General features: G+C 41.2%; 1 protein-coding gene across 1 annotated transcript in view; it reads right to left on the reverse strand.

Annotated features, from left to right (window-relative positions):
- Positions 1-13,616: 13,616 nt before the first annotated feature.
- SESN3 (sestrin 3) overlaps positions 13,617-20,956 on the reverse strand; it is a 38,753-nt gene continuing 31,413 nt past the window's right edge. The window contains exons 8-9 of the mRNA XM_029911571.1: positions 17,751-17,895; positions 13,617-16,191 (exon numbers count right to left, since the gene is read on the reverse strand). Coding sequence (XP_029767431.1) covers positions 16,105-16,191; positions 17,751-17,895 — 232 coding nt within the window. The 3' untranslated portion in view covers positions 13,617-16,104. The remainder of the gene's footprint in view (positions 16,192-17,750; positions 17,896-20,956) is intronic.

Consider the following 20,956-nt stretch of genomic DNA (forward strand, 5'->3'; position numbering starts at 1 on the left):
TCCTGAGAGATTCCACCAGCAGGCACCTTTCGTGCTGGATAGTTCCCCCAGCCTGGCTTTCTGAGATTGGGGAATGCAGACCACAGTCTCTGCAAGTCCACACCAGGATCTGGGTAGAGGTCTCCAGTCTTAGGTGGTCTGTCTGGATACAGGCGCAGGTGGAGGAGCCAGGAGCAGCGTTGGCACTGGCGATGAGGCCCTTCCTAACCATAGCGATTATATTACATCTCTCTCCCTCAAACTCCTTTTCAAACTCCCCTTTGCAAACCCCTGTTCGCTAGCTCCCCTTGGTCACTCAGGCTCTGTCTTTTAAGGCCTTCCCTCCTAGGTGAGCCCTATCACCTCGTAGGAGGCTGTCCAGTCGAGAGTCAGGGCTCTGTAGGCCTCTGTAGCCCTGTGGTGCCTTCTCCAGTCCAGTTAAGCAAACAGGAGATTTTGGTTTTCCAGGCCAGGCTCAGCATCTCTTATTAGGGCCCTTCTGCACTGGCTCCCTACCAAGCAGCGGCTGCTGCCCAATAAATCCCACCCAGCAGGGTAGCCAGTTTTGGTTGGACATATGCCTGGAGGTTTCATCACATGACAATCTTTAATTCCTGAAGACTCCAGGACAATCCTGGAGGGTTGGCAACCCACCACTCAGTTGTACTATCTGGTAATCACAGCCACCTGGCTCTGTATACAGTTCCTGGGGGTTCCTCTCTGCTGCATCCAGATTCTCTGCAGCTCCTGGCTAGCCAAGCAGCTGCTGCTTCCCAACAGAGCTCACCCACTTCCCAGTTTGGACCCTTCCCCTTATCTGGTCAGGGGAAAACCAAGGGCACTGGGGAGGAGGCTGATGGGAGTTGTAGTCCCTTGTTTAGCAGATCCATCATAGGATTTTCAGAAATGCCTAGCTCCTATTGAAATTAGAGTCAGGGAGGTCCTTGGAAATCTGGCTTCAAAGCTACTGAGATGAATGAAAATAAGTTGCTTGGTCTCCTCCCTTATTCCTAGCAGAGCTAGTTGAAATCAGGGGGAGCTAGGCAACTAGGTGCTTTGAAAATACCACTAGGCACCTGAATACCTTTAAAAAACTTGGCCTGTGGGACTTGTCCAAGGCAAAAGAAAGTTTGTGGAGAGCAGGGAACTGAACTCAGGTTTCCCAAGTTCCAGGCTAGCACTAGACCATCCTTCCTCTCCCTGGGTGTAATTTGGGGGAGTAGATGGGGATGGCATCACACACACCCCTCCCCCCCCCCGCTCCCAAACAGCAAGCCTCAGGCAGGTGTGGAATTCACCCTCTCCCCACCATACACAGCCCCATTGGCCTGACTGGAGCTGCCCTCCCACATACAGAAGTCAAACTACGCCTAGCCTGGAGGTGCCAGCAACAAGATGAGTGGTGAGCTAGACTGGGGACTGTTTGGGTTTTAAGAAGAAGGCAGAAATCTGGAGGAGGGCCAGTGAGCAGGAGGCAGGTCCCAGGGAGGGGGAAGAGAGCTAGAGAAGGATAGTCAGAGACCTGTAAGCTGTCCCTAAAGGGGTGAGAGGCCCAGAGGGGACCGAGAGCTACTGGAGGAGCAGAGGGCTGTCATGAGGGAATGTAGAAATGAGGCCTCATGGTCAGAGAAAGAGATAAACAAGGGGAGAGACAAATATGGGGGAGTTTAGGGGGACAGAGATGGGGAACTTGAGGAAGAGAGTGTCCCAGCCCACCCTGCCCAGGGGAAGCAGCTCTTCAAAATGCCCCTGAAGGTGAATACTGAATGCACCTACTGGCTCATCGCTGTGTAGAAGGCTCCATAGTCCCTCCACTACAGAAGGGGAAGTAATAGGCTGAGGTCAGAGAGGAGGCTGCATGAGGGCAGGAGCAGCTGGGCGGGAAGGCCAGGGAGCAAGCAGCCTGGGAGCTGGCATTTGCATTCTGAGAGTTGGGAAGAGATTCACCAGCAGAGGCCAGTAGTCGCTTGGAGCAGAGAGCTACAGAACAGCAGGCAGAAAGACAGCGTGGACAGGTAACACAGAGACTCTTACCTTTATACCATCCAACTGAACTGTCCCTAGAGGCTGGGGTAGGGACTGCTGGCTTGTTGGGGTGTAATTTAAAGCAATTGTGCCTTTTATTTCTGTCCACCCTACTCCAGCAATCCTATTACTCAAATGCATGAGAGGTAATGGGGACCCACCCAGGGCTAGAGCCCGTGAAGCCTCAGGCTGCACAGAGCACCGTGCTAGCAGCTGAGAGGGGGGACAGGTGTAATCCAACACACACGGCCCTGCTCTGCATGGGGGTTGGCTGCCATATACCCTTACAGACATGAAAATAAAATCAGCTCTTCTTAGGCAGGCTGTGAGGTTTGCATGTGTATTCAAATTAACATTAAGATTTATGCAAACTAGACCTCAGACTTTTGGAAGACATAACATAGGTAGGTCAGACCAGGCTTCTGCCTGCCATTTCTAGCTCTTCAGCTCAGCGCTGACAAGTCGGCGTTTCCTTTTCCTGATTGTTCAGGATCACAGAGTGCCCTCTCCTGACTAGATGATATATGGACCTTTCACCTTCCAGGATGTCTGGTGGCCCAAACCTTTGAGGTTTTTGTCCAAGGGATACAGCCAGTACGGAGCCAGCAGGTTCATTGCCAGGAACTTTCTACTGACATTTATACACCACATTAGACCTGCTTTGAAACCCAGCTGGCTGCGAATTCTAAAACAAATCTCCACCTGGTGAAAGAGCATTAAAGTAAAATGCCTCTATTTTGTTAAGACAGTGAAACCCTGAAAAATGACAAACTAGGGAGAAAACTAGTTCCTCTGCTAAAGAAACTCAAGGGCTACCGCTATTCCCTTCATCTGTTTCTCGATATTGTATCACATTTAGTACAACTAATGTCCTCCAGACCCCTGCAAACTTGGCACAGTGGCACATATAACACTTTCCATTCCACTAGTCTCTCAGGAGGATGTTAAACAGCAGTTAGTAAAGTTAGACATTTTTAAATCAGCAGGTCCAGATAACTTGATTCTAAGAGTTTTAAAAGAGCTGGCCGAAAATCATTCTTGTTGATTTTCAATAAGTCTTGGAACACTGGAGCAGTTCAAGAAGACTGGAAGTAAGATAATGTTGTGCTCTACCCCAATATAACGCGACCCGATATAACACAAATTCAGATATAACACGGTAAAGCAGCGCTCCGGGGGGGTGGGGCTGTGCACTCCGGTGGATCAAAGCAAGTTCGACATAACGCGGTTTCACCTATAATGTGGTAAGATTTTTTGGCTCCCGAGGACAGCGTTATATCAGGGTAGAGGTGTATTTAAGAAGAGTAAATAGGATGACCTGGGTAATTATAGGCCTGTTAGTCTGACATGATTTTGAGCAAGATAATGGAGTGACTAATACAGGACTGATTAATAAAGGATTAAAGAAGAGTTATATAATTAATATCAATCAACATGGATTTATGGCAAATAATTTCAAGTTAGTCTGTCAGGATTTCTTTTTGATGAAGTTACAATTACTGGCTGATAAAAGTAGTAGTGTTGATACAATATACTTAGAGATCTCTAAGGTGCTTGACTTGATACTGCATGAAATTTTTATTACAAAATTAGAACGGTACACATTAAATGGATTAAAAACTGGCTGATAGGTCTTAAAATGTAATTGTAAATGGTGAACCATCAGAGTGCGTGGAGTCCTGGAGGGATTGGTTCTTGGCCTGATGCTATTTAACATTTTTATCAATGAACTGAAAGAAACCATAACTTCCCTGATGAAGTTTGCAGATGACAAAAGTTGAGGGTGTGGTAAAGGATGAAGAGGGCAGATCATTGATACTGTCAGCTGGACCACTTGGTAAGATAAGCCCAAGCAAACATTCTGAATTTTAACATGGCTCAGTGTAAATGTATATGTGACCCCCCCCCCCAATCCCTTTACCAGGAAGTGGGAAGGGAAATGGACTGTGAAACTTACCTGGGGCCCAACCAGGGCCAAAGATTGCATCCCAGAAGCATTGCTTCTCCATTGCCAGGTGACCATCCCTTAAGCAGAGAGAAGGTTGGAGGGAGGGAACTAAAGCAGCAGCCCCCATATGTCCCAAAAGAGGGGAGCTCTGATTGCTTCTTTACCACAGAGCCAAGATGCCTGTGAGAGGGGAAGTGACCCTCTGGGGTATCAGCTGAAAGGGGAGAGAGACCGAGAGAGAGCATCCAGCTCCCCCCATACATTAACTTTCTTCAGTTTTCCCCAGTCCTCAGTAACTGGCTGTTAGCTAAGGCTGTAGAGCAAACTCATTAATATCTATCTATCCCTCTCCCTTCCTCCCTCCCTCTCTCTGTGTGTGCCCCTAGATGGGACAGAGCACCACACACAGGAGATGTGTGCATTACATACTTCCCCTAGCTGAGGAAGTGTGTCCTCAGCTTCAGAGACTTCCCTGTTGAAATCCCTGATGAGCCCCCACTTGTAATACCAACAGACCCCGGTCATCGGCTGGCTGTTAGCTAAGGCTGTAGAGCAAACTCATTAATCTGTCTCTCTCTCTCTAGATGGGACAGAACAACACACCCAGAATGTGTGGGGGTCACACTACCACTGGACATTGAAATGTAATATCTGCTCTTTCCTTGAAGTTACTAGTAGTGATAAGTAGTGGGCAAGTCTTCATTTGTGGCACTGGGAACAAGTGCTGGCTTTATTGTGGTCCACTATTGCAACAAGCAGCCGATAGAATAAGGAGGAGCAAGACTGCCTGTAGGAGGTGGGGCAGGACAGCAGCATCGGCATCCCTGCACAAGTAATGCCTCCACTCTGCTTAAGGGCCCAATCTAAATCTCACTGACATCAAGCGGCATTGGATCAGGCCCCAAAGTAGGGTGGAATAAGTCCTTTTTAAGGGTTACTCTGTCACCCTCCCTCACAGTGAGTAGTCCCTTACTCCTCAAGTCAGGCCCACTGATCGCAGCAGCACATAAACTGGTCAGTGTCAGGGTAGCAGAATCGAGCTCTAGACAAAGTTCCACTGAATTCTGCTGCAGGGGTGTGTGCTCACTAGCTAGGCGTGATCATCAGCGGAATTAACATGGTGCCAATAGGTTGAGAGAGGCTTAGGCTAGGTCTACACTACCTGCCTGAATCGGCGGGTAGAAATCGATCTCTCGGGGATCGAATTATCGCGTCTCGTCGGGACGCAACAATCGATCCCCGAATCGACGCTCTTACTCCACCAGCGGAGGTGCGAGTAAGCGCCGTCGACTGGGAGCCGCGGAGGTCGATTTTGCCACCGTCCTCACAGCGGGGTAAGTCGGCTCCGATACGTCGAATTCAGCTACACTATTCGCGTAGCTGAATTTGCGTATCTTATAGCGACCCCCCCGTAGTGAAGACCTGCCCTAAGTCACACAGGGAGTGGAGCCAACTGAAAAAAAATAAATCTCATGGTAGAAGATTGTTAACCCAAGTCATTTGTCATAATTTGAGCTGGGGAAATTTTTGCTAAAGGGCCTGTAATACTTGAGCTTTTAATTAAACAATTAGTGCAACTATGCAACCTAATCCTTAGGGATGGGGAATCCTGCTTCAGAGAGCATTACTTTTGTACAATCCTTGATCTTTAACTGTTTGCACCTTTGAATCTTTGATGCAGAATGTAAGAATACTAGGCTGCTTGTTAACAGCAACACGGATAGGCAAACTTTTTTTTTTTTTTTTTTTAAATTGGGAACCGCTATATTCCTTTAAAATAAAGTCTATATAGCTTACCAGGCATGAACACGATAATGCCATTGTGACAATTATGGCAATTTCCTGCAAACCTTATTGAATTAAGTGGAGTATCTTTGGAGTCCATTGTAATACATGAAGCGTATATCTATCCTTGTGGGCCAGGGATTTATGTAATTCCATGGGGGAGGGGGACCCAGCCCTCCAGGAATTAAGAACAGCAGGAGGTGATTAGACAAATTTGTAACTCCTTTTGTGAGTCCCCCTGTAGTAAGCTGGATAGCAGGCGCGTATGCTCTTTGATTGTTTTTCGTCTGTTTTCTCTAATGCTTTTACCTTAAGAATAAAATGTGTTTTCTTAGAAAGAGCAGTGTATAAGTTATACCTGTCGCAATTACACGATGTACCATCTCCGAAGAGAATGCAAAAGCAGCCCGCTTAGGCAGCCTGTCTTTTCCTGGAGATTTCCCAGTATAGGCAGGGGTCTGTGCAGCGTGGAAATATCCTAATCAGAAGGGAGACATGAACCTCTCCATCCAAGAGATGCAATGGTGGGAGAGTGGGATGCCTAGAGTGGGTGACTTTGCTGGATCAGAGTGGAATACAGGTGCGGTTGCTCTGAATTGTGACAGCCATCTCAGGAGTGGCGATCATGGTGCTTTCATTACGAGTATTTAATGATAGTGACTTAAGCAATGACCACATGTTTTCTATGACCTATGTTCAAAGGACTAGTGCACATATCAATGTGATAAACCATGCCAACAGCATGGCAGCGGAAGAAAACCTACACAACTGATACAGCCTTTCAGAAGGCAGATTTCTGAAGGCAGGCAGGAACATACCTCTGCAACAAAGTGTTTTCCCAACAGACATTAAATAAAAGACAGAACAAAGCACAGTACAGTTTTGCCAGTTTTATTGAACCAATAAAATTCCTACTGATAACAATGAAAGAAATTTCAGCAAGTATAAATGCAATAGTTTAACAAACCCCATTGTTCCGTACCTATAAATAGAATTTTCAAAACCTCATAAAAAGTGCAGATTTATGAATTGCTGTTAACACGTTAACACACACGATTCCTTTATTTAAAAAGGTGTTTTGTCTCTTAATTCACTAAAAAGTTCCTTCTGCATCTATTCAGATAAATTCAAGTCAGATAACTAAAAGCTAAAAAAAAAAAGAGTCACAAAAATGGATCCAGCTAGGTCAGTTTATCCAAAAATCGGCAACACAGAAGGAAAAACGTTTGCTAAAAGCTCTTGTTGAATCCTGCAATGAACTCCAAACTACTCACTCATCTAATGGGCATGCCATTTGCAAAAGCGCATGAGCATTCAGGATCAAAGTGAGGCCCAGCTTGCATGATTACCACCCCGCTGCCCTTGGTAAGATGCACACTTACTCTTTTGTGCTGGCTACCCATAGTACAAGTTGCAGCACAGGACAGCAAGAAGGCTCTGCAGAACTGCTGTTTCCCTCATACCCTACAGATGGATGGGCAGAGCTGGGTCCTAGACTCCATCCCTTCAGCTTGCCTGCCTAGCTGCACTGGTACACTGGGGAGAGTAGGTGGCATAAAGTATAAACTTGCACAATTTACTTCCTCCCTGGAGTATGAGGCCCCAGGGGCGGGATTTTTCATAGATTCATAGATTCTAGGACTGAAGGGACCTCGAGAGGTCATCGAGTCCAGTCCCCTGCCCGCATGGCAGGACCAAATACTGTCTAGACCATCCCTGATAGACATTTATCTAACCTACTGTTTCTCTCCAACTCACAATCACCCTCCTGGGCTGCTCCAAGGGCAGCACAACTACTTATTGCTCCGTACTCCAGGCAGATGACTAAATCACAATCTAGTCCCAATTAAATTACACCCATAACAACCTTTGGAGACCTAATGTCAACTGGAAAGGAACATTTTTCTCCTGCTGAGCAGGGCTTCTTGAACATCAAATTAAAAGTAACGTTGCTATTTTCAGTTTAAATAAAACAAAAGGAATCTCAATGGATAACTATAGAAGATAATCTTGACTTGCAGGTCAGCACAAGGCCTAGGCAACACTCAAATCCCCCCATAACCCTGTTTTGAGTGGTTGCATGTGTAACACCGACAGACCCTGGTCGTCGGCAGGTGGGATTGAACCTGGGACCTCTGGAGCTAAATGCATGAGCCTCTACTGCATAAGCTAAAAACCATATGACCCTTAGCTAAGGCTGTAGAGCACATTCATTAATCTCTCTCTAAGTGGTCTCGGTGCCACTAGAGGGGATAGAACACCACACCCAGGAGGTGCACGGGTTACATGTAGAACATATAAATGAGAGGGCTGTCAATTAATCGCTGTTAACTCACGTGATTAACTCAAAAAATTAATTGTGATTAATCGCAGTTAAAACAATAGAATCTCAACTGAAATGTATTAAATATTTTTAGATTTTTTTCTACATTTTAAAATATATTGACTTCAATTACAACACAGAATACAGAGTATACAGTGCTCACTTTATATTATTTTTATTACAAATATTTGCACTGTAAAAATGATAAACAAAAGAAATATTTTTCAATTCCCCCATTACAAGTACTGTAGTGCAATCTCTATCATGAAAGCTGAACTTACAAATGTAGAATTATGCACAAAAAAAACTGCATTCAAAAATAAAATAATGTAAAACTTTAGAGCCTACAAGTCCACTCAATCCTACTTCATGTTCAACCAATGGCTCAGACAAACAAATTTGTTTGTTAGCATTATCTCCTGCAAATGCTAACAAACTTGTTTGTCTGAGTGATTGGCTGAACATGAAGTAGAACTGAGTGGACTTGTAGGCTCTAAAGTTTTACATTGCATTCAAAAATAAAACAGTTTTTTGTGCATAATTCTACATTTGTAAGTTCAACTTTCATGATAAAGAGATTGCACTACAGTACTTGTAATGGGGTAATTGAAAAATACTATTTTTTGTTTTTTTACAGTGCAAATATTTGTAATAAAAATAAATCTAAAGTACAGTTTGTATTCTGTGTTGTAACTGAAATCAGTATATTTGAAAATGTAGAAAACATCCAAAAATATTTAAACAAATGGTATTCTATTATTGTTTAACAGCACGATTAATTTTTTTAAGTCGCTTGACAGCCCTAATAAATTATGCTTCCATTGATCTTCTGCATAGGGACAAATTTCACTTTATGAATAGTATTTTCACTGATATGGAGGGGTTACAGTGTGCTGTAAACCACAGCTCTTCATGCTAATTGGAAAGATTTATGACCAAATGGATAGTAGCCTCTGCCTGAACTTTGAAAAATCTCCAGTGAGATGCTTATTCATAGAAAGGGACTTTGACCCATCCACAATCTATAGAGAATCCTCAAGACATTGCCATTAGTTCACTCCTCTACTACCCATATTTACAGCGGTATTTTATCTACAGCAGGGTCTGTTTCGCAAGAGCAGTTTAAAGTGGCTATGTTTATCAAATTTGCTAGTTTACAAATTAAAACCTATAAATACAAAGACTCTCACATACTGAACATTGTAACTTGTGTGAATCCTAAACTGCATCAATTAACTGTTAAAAGCTTATTCTACTTAAAACCTTACATAATACAAGAGATTGATAAGTGGCAGTCCTGTATGATCACACTGCCTGCCTCACATTAGCCCACAGTCATGTGCTTCACAAAAATAGAAATGTTACAGTAATAAAGCACAGGCCCGCAAAGGCATATCACAGCTTCTGATTACATTGGATAAAAGTACCAAAGAACACAAAAAAGAATAGGTGTTAATACTGATGAATTAAAGAATAACTATAAAGATCAAACATGTTCACAGCATGCTACATATACTGCTCAACTTAAAATAAGGTGAATACAATGTTGAACAAAACCAAAAGTAGTTGGCAGTGTGATTTTTGAATTGTGTTTCAGATACAAAGACATAGCATATACATTCATGATGTGGCTGTCCAGCAAAAATTGGGGTACAGATTTCAAGTTAAAAACCTATCTTGTAAGCTACAGTTTATATCCAGTTCTGTCATAATCAAGAAAGTATTTTGTGGCTTTGTGTATTTTCTCAGAGTCTCAAGACTGGAGCCCAAGTTTACAAGATCTCAATATTTAGCCTACTTTTGGAGGCTTGTTGAGTGGCTGTACCTGTCCTGTGAGCATGAGTATATTGTTCCCTGTAATCACACAATACCTTTTCATTTATCATGTGTATTGGTGGGGGGCACTGTTTGAATCATGGTGACAAAATGAATTCAGCATGAAGAGGCACAACATAAAACTGGATGTGGCAAAGTGTAGATGACAGTTTGTTTGGATGAATTTGGTGCCATTTTATCTACATCCTTAAAGCTGAACAGGCCTCTGATGCTCCATAATTCTTAAAACTTTGCCTTAAAGAAGTTTATAACAACTGCCAGAAAAGGAGATTCAAACAACAGTTTGTTTGTGCTTTCAAAAATTAAAGGCTGGCTCCCCCTATTCCTTTCTACTGCAGAATGATAAAAATGGGCAAGATACCACAATTACTCCATTGCAACCAAGCAACTCAAAGCTGTATCTTTTGTAAGGAAATCTCATTGGTAACCTGGGGGGGGGGAGGCGGGGGGAACAAAGCGTTGCCAACATCTCCCCTGCATACAGAAGTACAATCTGTGTATTTTTATCCATTTAATGCTATTTTATTTTAGGGAATAAAAACATTGATTTCCCTCCTAATTTTATTACTTCCTTCCTGTTAAACAGCCCCATATTTGCAGATGCTTAAGCATATAAGTAACTTTATTCATACAAGTAAATTTACTCAGGTAACAGTATTTGCATGGTTAGGCCCATTATTTTGTATATAACATCCTTATGATACTGATGAATAATGATATCAGAATAAGGAGCAAAACTTCCCACTGATTTCAATTAAAGCAGAATCAGGTCCTCTTAAATGGGATAAAAAACCTTCGCTGTGTCAAGTAATCATGAGCAGATGTATTTATGCTTAGGAGTTGTCCCACAAGAAGATAATTTGTTCTAAAGGCCATTATGAAATCTACCCCATTTTAAGGGTCTTTTCACATAGTCTCAAGTGATTCCCTGTTGAAATTCATTTTAGTCTCTTGCTCAGTTGTATAAAGGTATGTGTAAGAGAACTGAGTGGTCTAGGTTTAAAGTCCATACATGGGCAAAACTCCCAAAGTCAAGGGCAGTTTTGCCTGAGAAGAGCCTTCATGAGTGGGTCAAGTGTAAGTACTAGTGGACTTTTTACTGTAGACAGAAGGTGGGTGAGGTAATATCTTTTATTGGGCCAACTTCTGTTGGTGAAAGAGACAAGCTTTCAAGCTTGCACAGAGTTCTTCTTTAGGCTTTTTATTATAATCAGAGCCAGAATCTGATCCCAGTTGCCCATACTGATAGCACCCCTCCACAAGTGGTACAGTTGGTTCATATCATAAGGATGGCAGAATTGACCCTTAGAAATAAAGCTGTTAAACTAGTCTCCCTCCTTGACAGTTTGTGTGATTTCACTATTTAAAATAGGTACTCAATACTGAACTTTTAGAAGAGAAGCATGACATTTAGGCTTTGACAGGTCGGAGACCAGGACTGGGAACTTATCTCCGAACATTTGGTGGGAAAGAGACCTTTTTGTAGGCAGGTTTAGCCATTGAAAAGAGGGGCTCAGAGCCCTTGGTGAAGAGCAGGAGGATTATTCAGCTGGACAAGAGATGGGAATGGGGTGCCTGTGGGGACCAACTGCATAGCCAAATATAGCTGTTGTAAAGGTTAAAATAGCATAGAGTACGCAGATGCTATTCAAGCATCCGCCCACTGCTCTGCCAATGCATCAATCCTAATCTGGGACACCTCTGCTATTCTTGTCCTACATGTCTCCCATGCCTAAGGGGTGTGTGATTTTGTGATGTGTACAGCTTGCCAAACTCTTTCACTTGGGAAAGATTTCTTGATTTAAAATCTTCCAGAAATAAAGAAACTAGTGGCTGCACCACTGAGGATGGGGCCTTTCCCTCTAAGTTAAAAGCTGATTCTGAAAAATTTGACACTTTTGGCCAGGTTGGCAGCATTTGTGTGCCACAAGCAGAGCACCTGTCTAGATCAGCCATGGGTAAGTTCCATTTACAGATGGTTAATCCACTTCCCTCTCTTATTTATGCACTATGGGCCTGCTCGAAAGCCCACTGAAGTCAACACAAAGTCAATGGGTTTTGGATCAGGCCCTATGGATATGAAGACCTGACATAGGCTATATGCGTACTGAATCCAATGGGTGCTTGGTTCAAGGGGAGGCTGCAGAATTTACCCCTTAGAAGACAAGAATCTAAACTGGTCAGTCTGAGCACATCTGTTAAATGCATGTACTTATGATGAACAAATGCATATGCAGGAGAAAGGATGTCAAGATTTTACTCTACAGCTTATAGATTAAGATCTTTTGAAAAAGGTAATAAAAACCTATGTATGTCAATAAACCAATGCAAATCACACTATTCCTTTAATATCCAGCGAAACTTATTTCCATCCTATTAACTTTTGGCAACTGAACACCTTCAAAAATCTGGTTCAGAGATGGAGATAGGAGCCTGCCAGGATTTTCAAAAGTGCCTAGGTACCTAACATCCATTAAACATAATGGGGAGGCATTTTGGAAATCCTAGAAGGCACCTAATCTGCATGTTTAAGTGCCTAAATACCTTTAAAAAACTGGCCCTTTGTCCCTTTCGATTTAAGCTTTTTTTATTATTAAAAAAATCTTGTTTTTCTGATTTGTTCTAATCTGCCTTAAATTTACGGTAACCCTAAATATGCAATTTTTAGATTTGCAGCTGATTTTGTAGCTTCCTCTTGCTAAAACATTAAACAAATTAGCTTGTTTTTTGGTTGTTTTGTTAAAAAGCTGATGGGGAAACAACTCTCTGGCCCAATTCTGCGTAAATCCCAGCAATATTCATGGAAGCATCCTATGCACTAGAACTGGAGCAACCTGGATTTTGATGGATATAAGTGAACTACCGAAGCATTTCAAAAATTAGTTCTCATGGGACTCCACAACAGTTTGAATCACCTGCTGTTAGCTTAAATTGTATTTTGCTTAGTTTAAAATGAATTCTGCTATTATGGGACTACAATCCCATGATGTTCAATTGCCAGTTTTATATTCCACAGAATACTGAGCTAATGCAAATGGCTTTTCTAGCTTGTACTTCTCCCCCCTATTTTCATTACAGACAAGCAATTTCAGAGAGTATTGTTCTGCACCTGACCAGAATACAAATATTTTTAAAATGCTCTTAAGGTTAATCAACACTCCAATTGCATTAAAAAAGTGATTCCCTATTTACAGCCTTTCCTACAGTATGTGGTTAGTCATTACCCTAGTGAGCCAATAGTTCAGGCCTTTTCTTCAGCAGACAGGAGATGATGCATTTGTCTTTTTACCTTGGTGAAGATTTGGATTTTGATGACTAAATGTTAATGCTGGTAAATATAAACCCCAGCAAGGGAAAGCAAAAAGTCAGTATCTGTGCATGTACTCCCCTGGATTATTAAGGTACATTTCTGACAAAGGAAGTTAACAAGCAATGAAGTTTGAGGATTCACATTCACACGTGCATTTTTTAAAAACAGTTGCACATTTAAGTTTGGCACAAAGTGAGCCTAAGGTGTAGGTAAAATATACGGTATAATCGTATACTTTTAACACCTGTCCTGAACAAACATCTATATTTTAAAAATATCACATTTTGAGTATAAAAGCTAGGCTATAAGTGATTATACAGTAAATTCAATACTCTGAAAAAGTGGAAAACAGCATTGTAACTTTTAAGTTTGCATTTTATATAGAAAAGTTACAGCAAACTAGTTGTCAAATGACATTTCCCAACGTGGAATGCCATGAGGGCCATATTAGATTAAATATGGCACCTTCTGAAATCAAGTTTTGTTGTTGTTTTTTTTAAACTGATTCACTATGAAGAGATCAATTCATTTACAATTTATGTATTTCAAAATCTAATCACATACTTTGCTGAGAAGGCAATTCAGCTGGAAAAGTAAATTCTGTAGCGAAAGATTAAAATAAAGGCACTAAAGTTTCCACAACTAACACTCAAGCTACTTTAAAATCCTTATATTTCTGAAGAGGAATTAAGTGGTTATGATAGTTACCTAAAACTAGTTTCACCTTCCTTCCAAAACTTAACTGTTCTTGAGAAATACCTGGCTTCTCATATCAAAGGAATTTCACTGTACAGTTCCCATCACTTAAAGACAGAGTTACTAACTGAAGAACGTCCTTACCAGATATAATTGTTACAAGCAAAAACTCACTAGGTGCAGCCACTATAGTTAAGTTGAAAAAGATTATAACAAGTTAAAGTCAAATCTAAGGTTATGCATATCAACCTCTCACCACTTTGTCTGAATAATCTTTGTAGTTGGCTATACAAGATTAATAAATCTTATTTATGAAATGTTTTATACAGGAGAGATTCTGATGCACAGTTTGATGGATAATTTCTTATCTTGGCTTAAAAAAATTAGTAATTTCTTTCTCACAAGGCTTTTTATGCAAATAGACTGCTGTCCAAAAGTGCAGAAAAAGTGTATTTAAATGTACAATCATTTAGTTTTCCAATCTGGAACAGACAGCTAAAGCAAAAACTCCCAACATGTGGTGTCACAGCAAGTTATTAAGAGAGGGAAGGAGGATGAAAACTAACTTTAGTAGCATACTGGTCCATGTTTGTTTGTTTCCCCTCAATGAAAGATGTAAAAATATGACTACTATGTTAAAAAAGCTATACTGCAGTTTTCAATGGAAAAGCTTTTTTACATCTACTACAATTCAGAGGAACTTTAAAAAAAACCTAACTGGTTAGTTTCTAATACATGTAAAAGCAAAATAAAAAGTCACCCTTCTTATAGCAAAAACCAAAACCAAAACAAAAGATTTTTTAGCAGTGACAGCTGTGTCCTACTGGGAAAGTTTAAGCATCAATTTAGGCACTTCACTGGTTCATTAACACAATCCAAAGTAAAGCTATAAACACTGAAATGTTGTGCTCTTAAAATCAGTCTAGTCAAGCAACACAATATAATGCAAAAATGTGACTTTTTGGCAGCTTATTTCTTCCCTTCCCCAATATTACCAGTTGTCCAAGTACATTTTATTTTGTGGCTGCTTTGGCACTTAAATATCAGATTGCTGAAGCCATACAAGCTAAAACAAAAATGCTAAGCCTCGGACAATAAAGAAATTGTTTTAAAATTTCTTTATGGTTGTATAAAAAGGGCACTTCAGTAGTGACATAACAGGGAAAAGCTTGCTTTCTTTTTAAATATTGCACTTTTCTTTTGTTCACACACATTAATGCATAGAAACACAATTTTAGCTTTGAATATTAAAGTGTTCAGACACTATGAATGAAAAAATTTTAGGAAATAAATTTCTATAACCTACTAGGGAAAGAACAGGTATGACAGCCTTCCTTTGCTTTACTTAATTAAAAAATGCACTGGAGAAAGGAGAGTGCAAAAAAAAATTTTTTTTGGTCAGTCTCTGTATTACATTTACAGGCGTCAACTAGGTGAACTTGCAAGCAACACTATGATGAGCATGTATGCTGTAAAAAAGATTGAGGGTGACTGTCAGTAAGACAAGATTATCCATGATTGAACCATAATATGTACAACTGAAATGGATAATTGTGAAACCTCTTCTTTTGGAAAGAGGAAAGGAAAAAAAAATAAACTGAATTTTGCATTTCAGTAGCATGCTGTAGAATTTATCATGATTAATGTCACATTAAAACGTGGACAATGTTGGCATTATATTTCACATCACCTTCAATTGCTGTAGTAAAACAGTGCCTGACAAGTAGTCTCCAGGAGATAAAGAATCCTGTAGCCAGTTCAGTTTAATACATCACATGCTTCTCTCTACTAGCATTAGGACATTGTTTTAAGATCTCTTAGAATGTCCAAAAAACCTTTGCTGAATTCCACTAATCTGAAAAATGATTGCTTGAAAAGATAAACACTTTTTTCCTGTGTTTCAGAACAAAGCGCTAGAGTTGAGTATAACAAAACTAGTTTTAGGATTTTGACCAGTATCCTGAAATCGAACCAGAAAAAGTAGTGCTCCTCAGTGTTATTTTTGCTATCATTAGTAATGTTAAGCATCAAGAAAATAAAACACGTCATTGCACATTACAGCCGCCAAAAACACGGCTAAACTTTGACACTAGAGAACTGAGTAACTTGATGCTACATCACATACAGCTTCTGTTGTGTATCTATTTCAAAAAGGCCTTTACATATCAATTTAATTTCCTTCGCCCCCTCTGAATTGATACTTCAGGTCAAGTGACGAGTTATGGCACGAAGGGCATATAGAAGTTCTGCTTGCATACGGGCTTCCATTAAAAGTAGATTTACATGGACCTATTTAAAATTAAAAAAAAAAATTAGTCATTCATTTCACCATTACATATCAACAGGCAGAAGAGTTTAATCACTTAATTATCTTACAGATTTAGATTTTTGTGCCAAATGAAAATAGCTGCATCACTTCTCTCTACATTCTAGTGCCACGTACTAGACTGAAGTGTTGCCATTTCTTCTCCAGATGGCTATCTAATATGCCAATTTTATCTGACATTCTGGACTCCCAGGTAACAAGCCTTAATTACTGCTTTAAGCAGTGTTCCATCTGCTTTAACCGAAGTCACAACAAAACAATGCTGTACAGTAATGGAAATCATAACAGAAGACTTTCCTTTCATCATGACTATGAGCATTATACTCTGAGGACTAGATTTCTGTTATCAGTGTTATATAATCAATCCACCTGCCACACTCCATATGTACTATGTGAAGTCAACTGTCAAATAAATGCAACCTCAAGGACGGCAAGTTATTCCAATGAAGAAGACTGAGGCTGGTTTCAGAATGACATTTACTTAACAAGGAACAGAAATGCACATATCGCTGCCCGCTGCGTTAGCATCTGGCCTTACTGCACAACTATCTCAGGAACTTCTAGCAGCACAATGTCTCCTGGTACAATGCTGGGGCACTGGCTCAATTTAGGAGTGAAGAATACCATCTACTGAATCCCTCACACCATTCCCTGAAACTTCTAGTATCTATCCCACCCAAGTATTGACCAGGTCTGTTCCAGCTGAGCTGGTGAAATTATGAGACCATAACAGTTATAAATAAAGGAAGATCAACAAGAGATTTATCCTAGCTTATCTATTACAGGTCTTTAAGAAAGCCTGCTTGTGTCGAAGATCTACTCATCGTGATTGGAGGCATCTATAGTAGTAGTTTAGAGAAAGTTGTATAGATTAGAGAAAGGACAAATAATGGGCAGTATTGTGTGCCATCTCAGGAGTGCGATTTTTACGTCATTCCTGTTTATTGTATTGTGCACAAGTCACAGTGGCCACAGGCCCAATAAGATATTTTGCTTAATGTAGAGCATAATTTGTATGCCACTCATACTAAAAAGACATACAAGTATTATCAATGCTTGGTAATGAACTTTAAAATAGTGTGTATGTATACACACACACACACACACACACACACACACAGATAAACAATGTATTTTACCAATGAAAAGCAGCATAGGTAAAGTTAATTTATGTTCTCTATAAGAATCAAGAAGTTTCGGAACAGTTGACTACTTCACCATTTCCAAATCTGCCCATTTTTCTATACAGAGATCTCTGGATCTAGCTTCATGTAGGAGTCTCTAGAGATTGTCCACATTGTGCTCATTAAGAAAATGTTTTTGCAACAGTGAAATTTAACATTCATTGAAGTAACTTGTATGGCTCTGCTGTACAGTATTTAAGTTAATTCTTTAAGCTTTTTCTTTATTGTTAAGAAGGTTAACTCTAGTATACACACACCCTTTTGCAATCCACCTTATTATTTGCATTGTTTACATAGCACAGGGTCTCTTGTGTAATGTTTCGCTATGAAACACTTACCTTCTCTGAGTGCTTGAACTGACGCCAGTAACTATCGTACATGCGCTTGGTAGTTCTCTCTGGGTAGCAGGTCACTGTCTTAATGTAAACCTTCAGGCTGCGTTCAAGTAACTGATTAACTTCTCCATAATCATAATCATCATACCTAAGCAAAATAAGGCAGACTGAATATTTTTTCTGGACCCACATGGCTTTTTAAATTCTGAAACAACATGTACTTATGAACTGAAATACTAGAAGGAGTGGTTACTTATCTTGTATAGTAACTGGAGCTGTTAGAGATATGTGGGTGCGCCATGTCAGGACATGTGCATGCCTGGCTCTTTTGATAGGAGATTTTGCAAGCTATGTCCGCGAGTCCATGCCTGCACCCCAGACACCCTCATGCTCTGGTATGAGGGAATATGGGGAGGGGGCAGCAGACCCACTGCCAGGTCAGTTCCTTCTCAACCATGGAAGTCTAGTGAAAGACTTTGAGGCAGAGGGGAAAAAGGATGGGAAGTAGAACACCCACAGGGACACATCTTGAAGAACTCCAGTTAGGCTCCAGTAACTTCTCCGTTTCAAGTAGTGTCCTTATGGGTGTTCCACATCAGAAGATTCATGAGCAGTACCTCATTTATGGAGGATGGTGCTGAAGAGGCGGATTCAGTAGAACAGCATCACTGAAGCAACTTCAGCTCTGGAAGTCGATACAAGAGCACAGTGCCGGGAAAATGTGTGCATTAAAGACCAGATGGCTGCCCTGCAGATGTCAAGGATAGGTATGTTTTTCAGTATGGCTACAAAGGTAGACTGAGCCCTGGTGGAATGAGCAATAACTCAGCGCATGTGTGTGTGGAAATCGTACCTCCTTTCATGCGTTCTGCAATTGAGATGCAAAAGCCTGGGTGAAGCTCTAAAGAGCCTAGTCCTATATAGGTAAAAAGCAAGGACTCTTCTTACTTTCAGTATATGGAAGCTCGTTCCTGCTCTCAAACAGTGAGGCTTGAGATAAACACCAGCAGGTGAATCCCTTAATGTGGAATTCTGGAAAACCTTAGTAAGAAGGGAGGGTGTGGTCGTAGTGTCACCTTGTTCAACAGAACACTGTGTAGAGTGGGGTTAGCCACTAAGGTTCCAAGCTGTCCTGCCCCCTGACTGAGGTGATGGCTATGAGGAATGAGGTCTTAAGGGATAGATCAATATTTGCCATAGGTTCAACTGAGTGTTTTTTCAGCGCATTGAGAGCTAAGTTGAGGTCCCAAGATGGAGTTGGTTCCTTGACAGAAGGGAAAAGGTTGAACAGGCCTCTGATAAACCTCATAGTGATTGGGTGGGTGAAGACTGAAAACCCCTCAATGGGGAGTGAAAAGTTGTGACAGCAACTTGGTGAACTTCCATGGAACTCAGCAATAATCCTGTGGCTTTTAAATTGAACAGGTAATAGTGTAGTGAACATTCTCAAGACTTGAAAGGCAGTATACATTGGTAATCGCACCAAGTCTGGAAGCATTTCCACTTCTGCAGGTAAGTTTTCCTCATTGTGGGTTTTCTGCTATGAAGCAGTACTGTTTGTACCTTAGAGAAGCAGTCTTGTTCTAAACCAGAGAGCCATCTAATAGCCACACCCTGAGATGAACTGTTGATAGGTTTAGGTGGGTGATGGATCTCAACTTCTGGGTGACGAGATTTGTGGTCAGGGAAGAGGCAATCGCAGGGACATGCGAACCAGATCTGGGAACCACACCTGGCTCATCCAAGACTGCTATGGAGGACAGCTACTAATTTTTCTTGTTTCAGTTTGTTCAGTGCAGTGCAGTGAGGGAGTCAGGTGATAAACGTACAGGAATATGTGAGGCCAAGGAATGACTAGGCCATCTCCTGTTGGGTTGCAACCATGCCCTCCCCTTGAGCAGAACTGTGTACTTCATATCGGATGGAGTTACAAAGATTTGTGGATGACACTAGGTAAGACATCTCCTGGAATACCTCATTCAGCTCTGACTTGTGGTTGATGCTGAAATGCCTGATAAGGGAGTCCACCACTGGTTCTGCAGTCCTGGTAGTTAAACTACTGAGATCTGTATGTGGTGTAATACACACCAGTTCCACAGTTTTATGAATTTGGTGCATAAAGACTGGGATCTTGCTCCTCCTTGATGACTGATGTAATATATTGCTGTTCTGTTGTCCAATACTATTCTGATTGGATGGCCCCTGACATGAGTTAGGAAGTATTGGCAAACGTAACAAACCACTCTGAGTTCTAATACATTGATATGGAGGATCACCTCCTGAGGGGTTCATCTGCCCCAGGTTGTAAGGTTTTGGAAGTGTGCACCACAACCTATCAAGGAGGCCTCTATCATGAATCCTTGGGGGAGGAGGCTGTAAGAAAGGGACTCCCACATGCATACCTTTTGTGGATCCTTCCACAAACTTAGAGAATCGAGGCACCTCTGAGGAACAGATATCTGCTTAGATTCATAGATTCTAGGACTGGAAGGGACCTTGAGACGTCATTGAGTCCAGTCCCCTGTCCTCATGGCAGGACCAAATACTGTCTAGACCATCCCTGATGGACATTTATCTAACCTATTCTTAAATATCTCCAGAGATGGAGATTCCACAACCTCCCTAGGCAATTTATTCCAGTGTTTAACCACCCTGACAGTTAGGAACTTTTTCGTAATGTCCAACCTAAACCTCCCTTGCTGCAGTTTAAGCCCATTGCTTCTTGTTCTATCCTTAGAGGCTAAGTTTTCTCCCTCCTCCTTATGACACCCTTTTAGATACCTGAAAACTGCTATCATGTCCCCTCTCAGTCTTCTCTTTTCCAAACTAAACAAACCCAATTCTTTCAGCCTTCCTAAAAGAAACAAATAAGTCATTAAGCATCTCTGCCATTTCCAAGTTTCCTGTTACTGTTTCTCCCTCTTCACTGAGCAGTGGGCCTACCCTGTCTTTGGTCTTCCTCTTGCTTCTAATGTATTGATAAAAAGTCTTCTTGTTTCCTTTTATTCCTGTAGCTAGTTTGAGCTCATTTTGTGCCTTTGCCTTTCTAATCTTGCCCCTGCATTCCTGTGTTGTTTGCCTATATTCATCCTTTGTAATTTGTCCTGGTTTCCATTTTTTATACGACTCCATTTTATTTTTTAGATCATGCAAGATCTCGTGGTTAAGCCAAGGTGGTCTTTTGCCACATTTTCTATCTTTCCTAACCA

Source organism: Terrapene carolina, unplaced genomic scaffold (genome assembly GCF_002925995.2).
Source record: "Terrapene carolina triunguis isolate 2854851 unplaced genomic scaffold, T_m_triunguis-2.0 Scaffold97, whole genome shotgun sequence".
NCBI lineage: Eukaryota > Metazoa > Chordata > Testudines > Emydidae > Terrapene > Terrapene triunguis.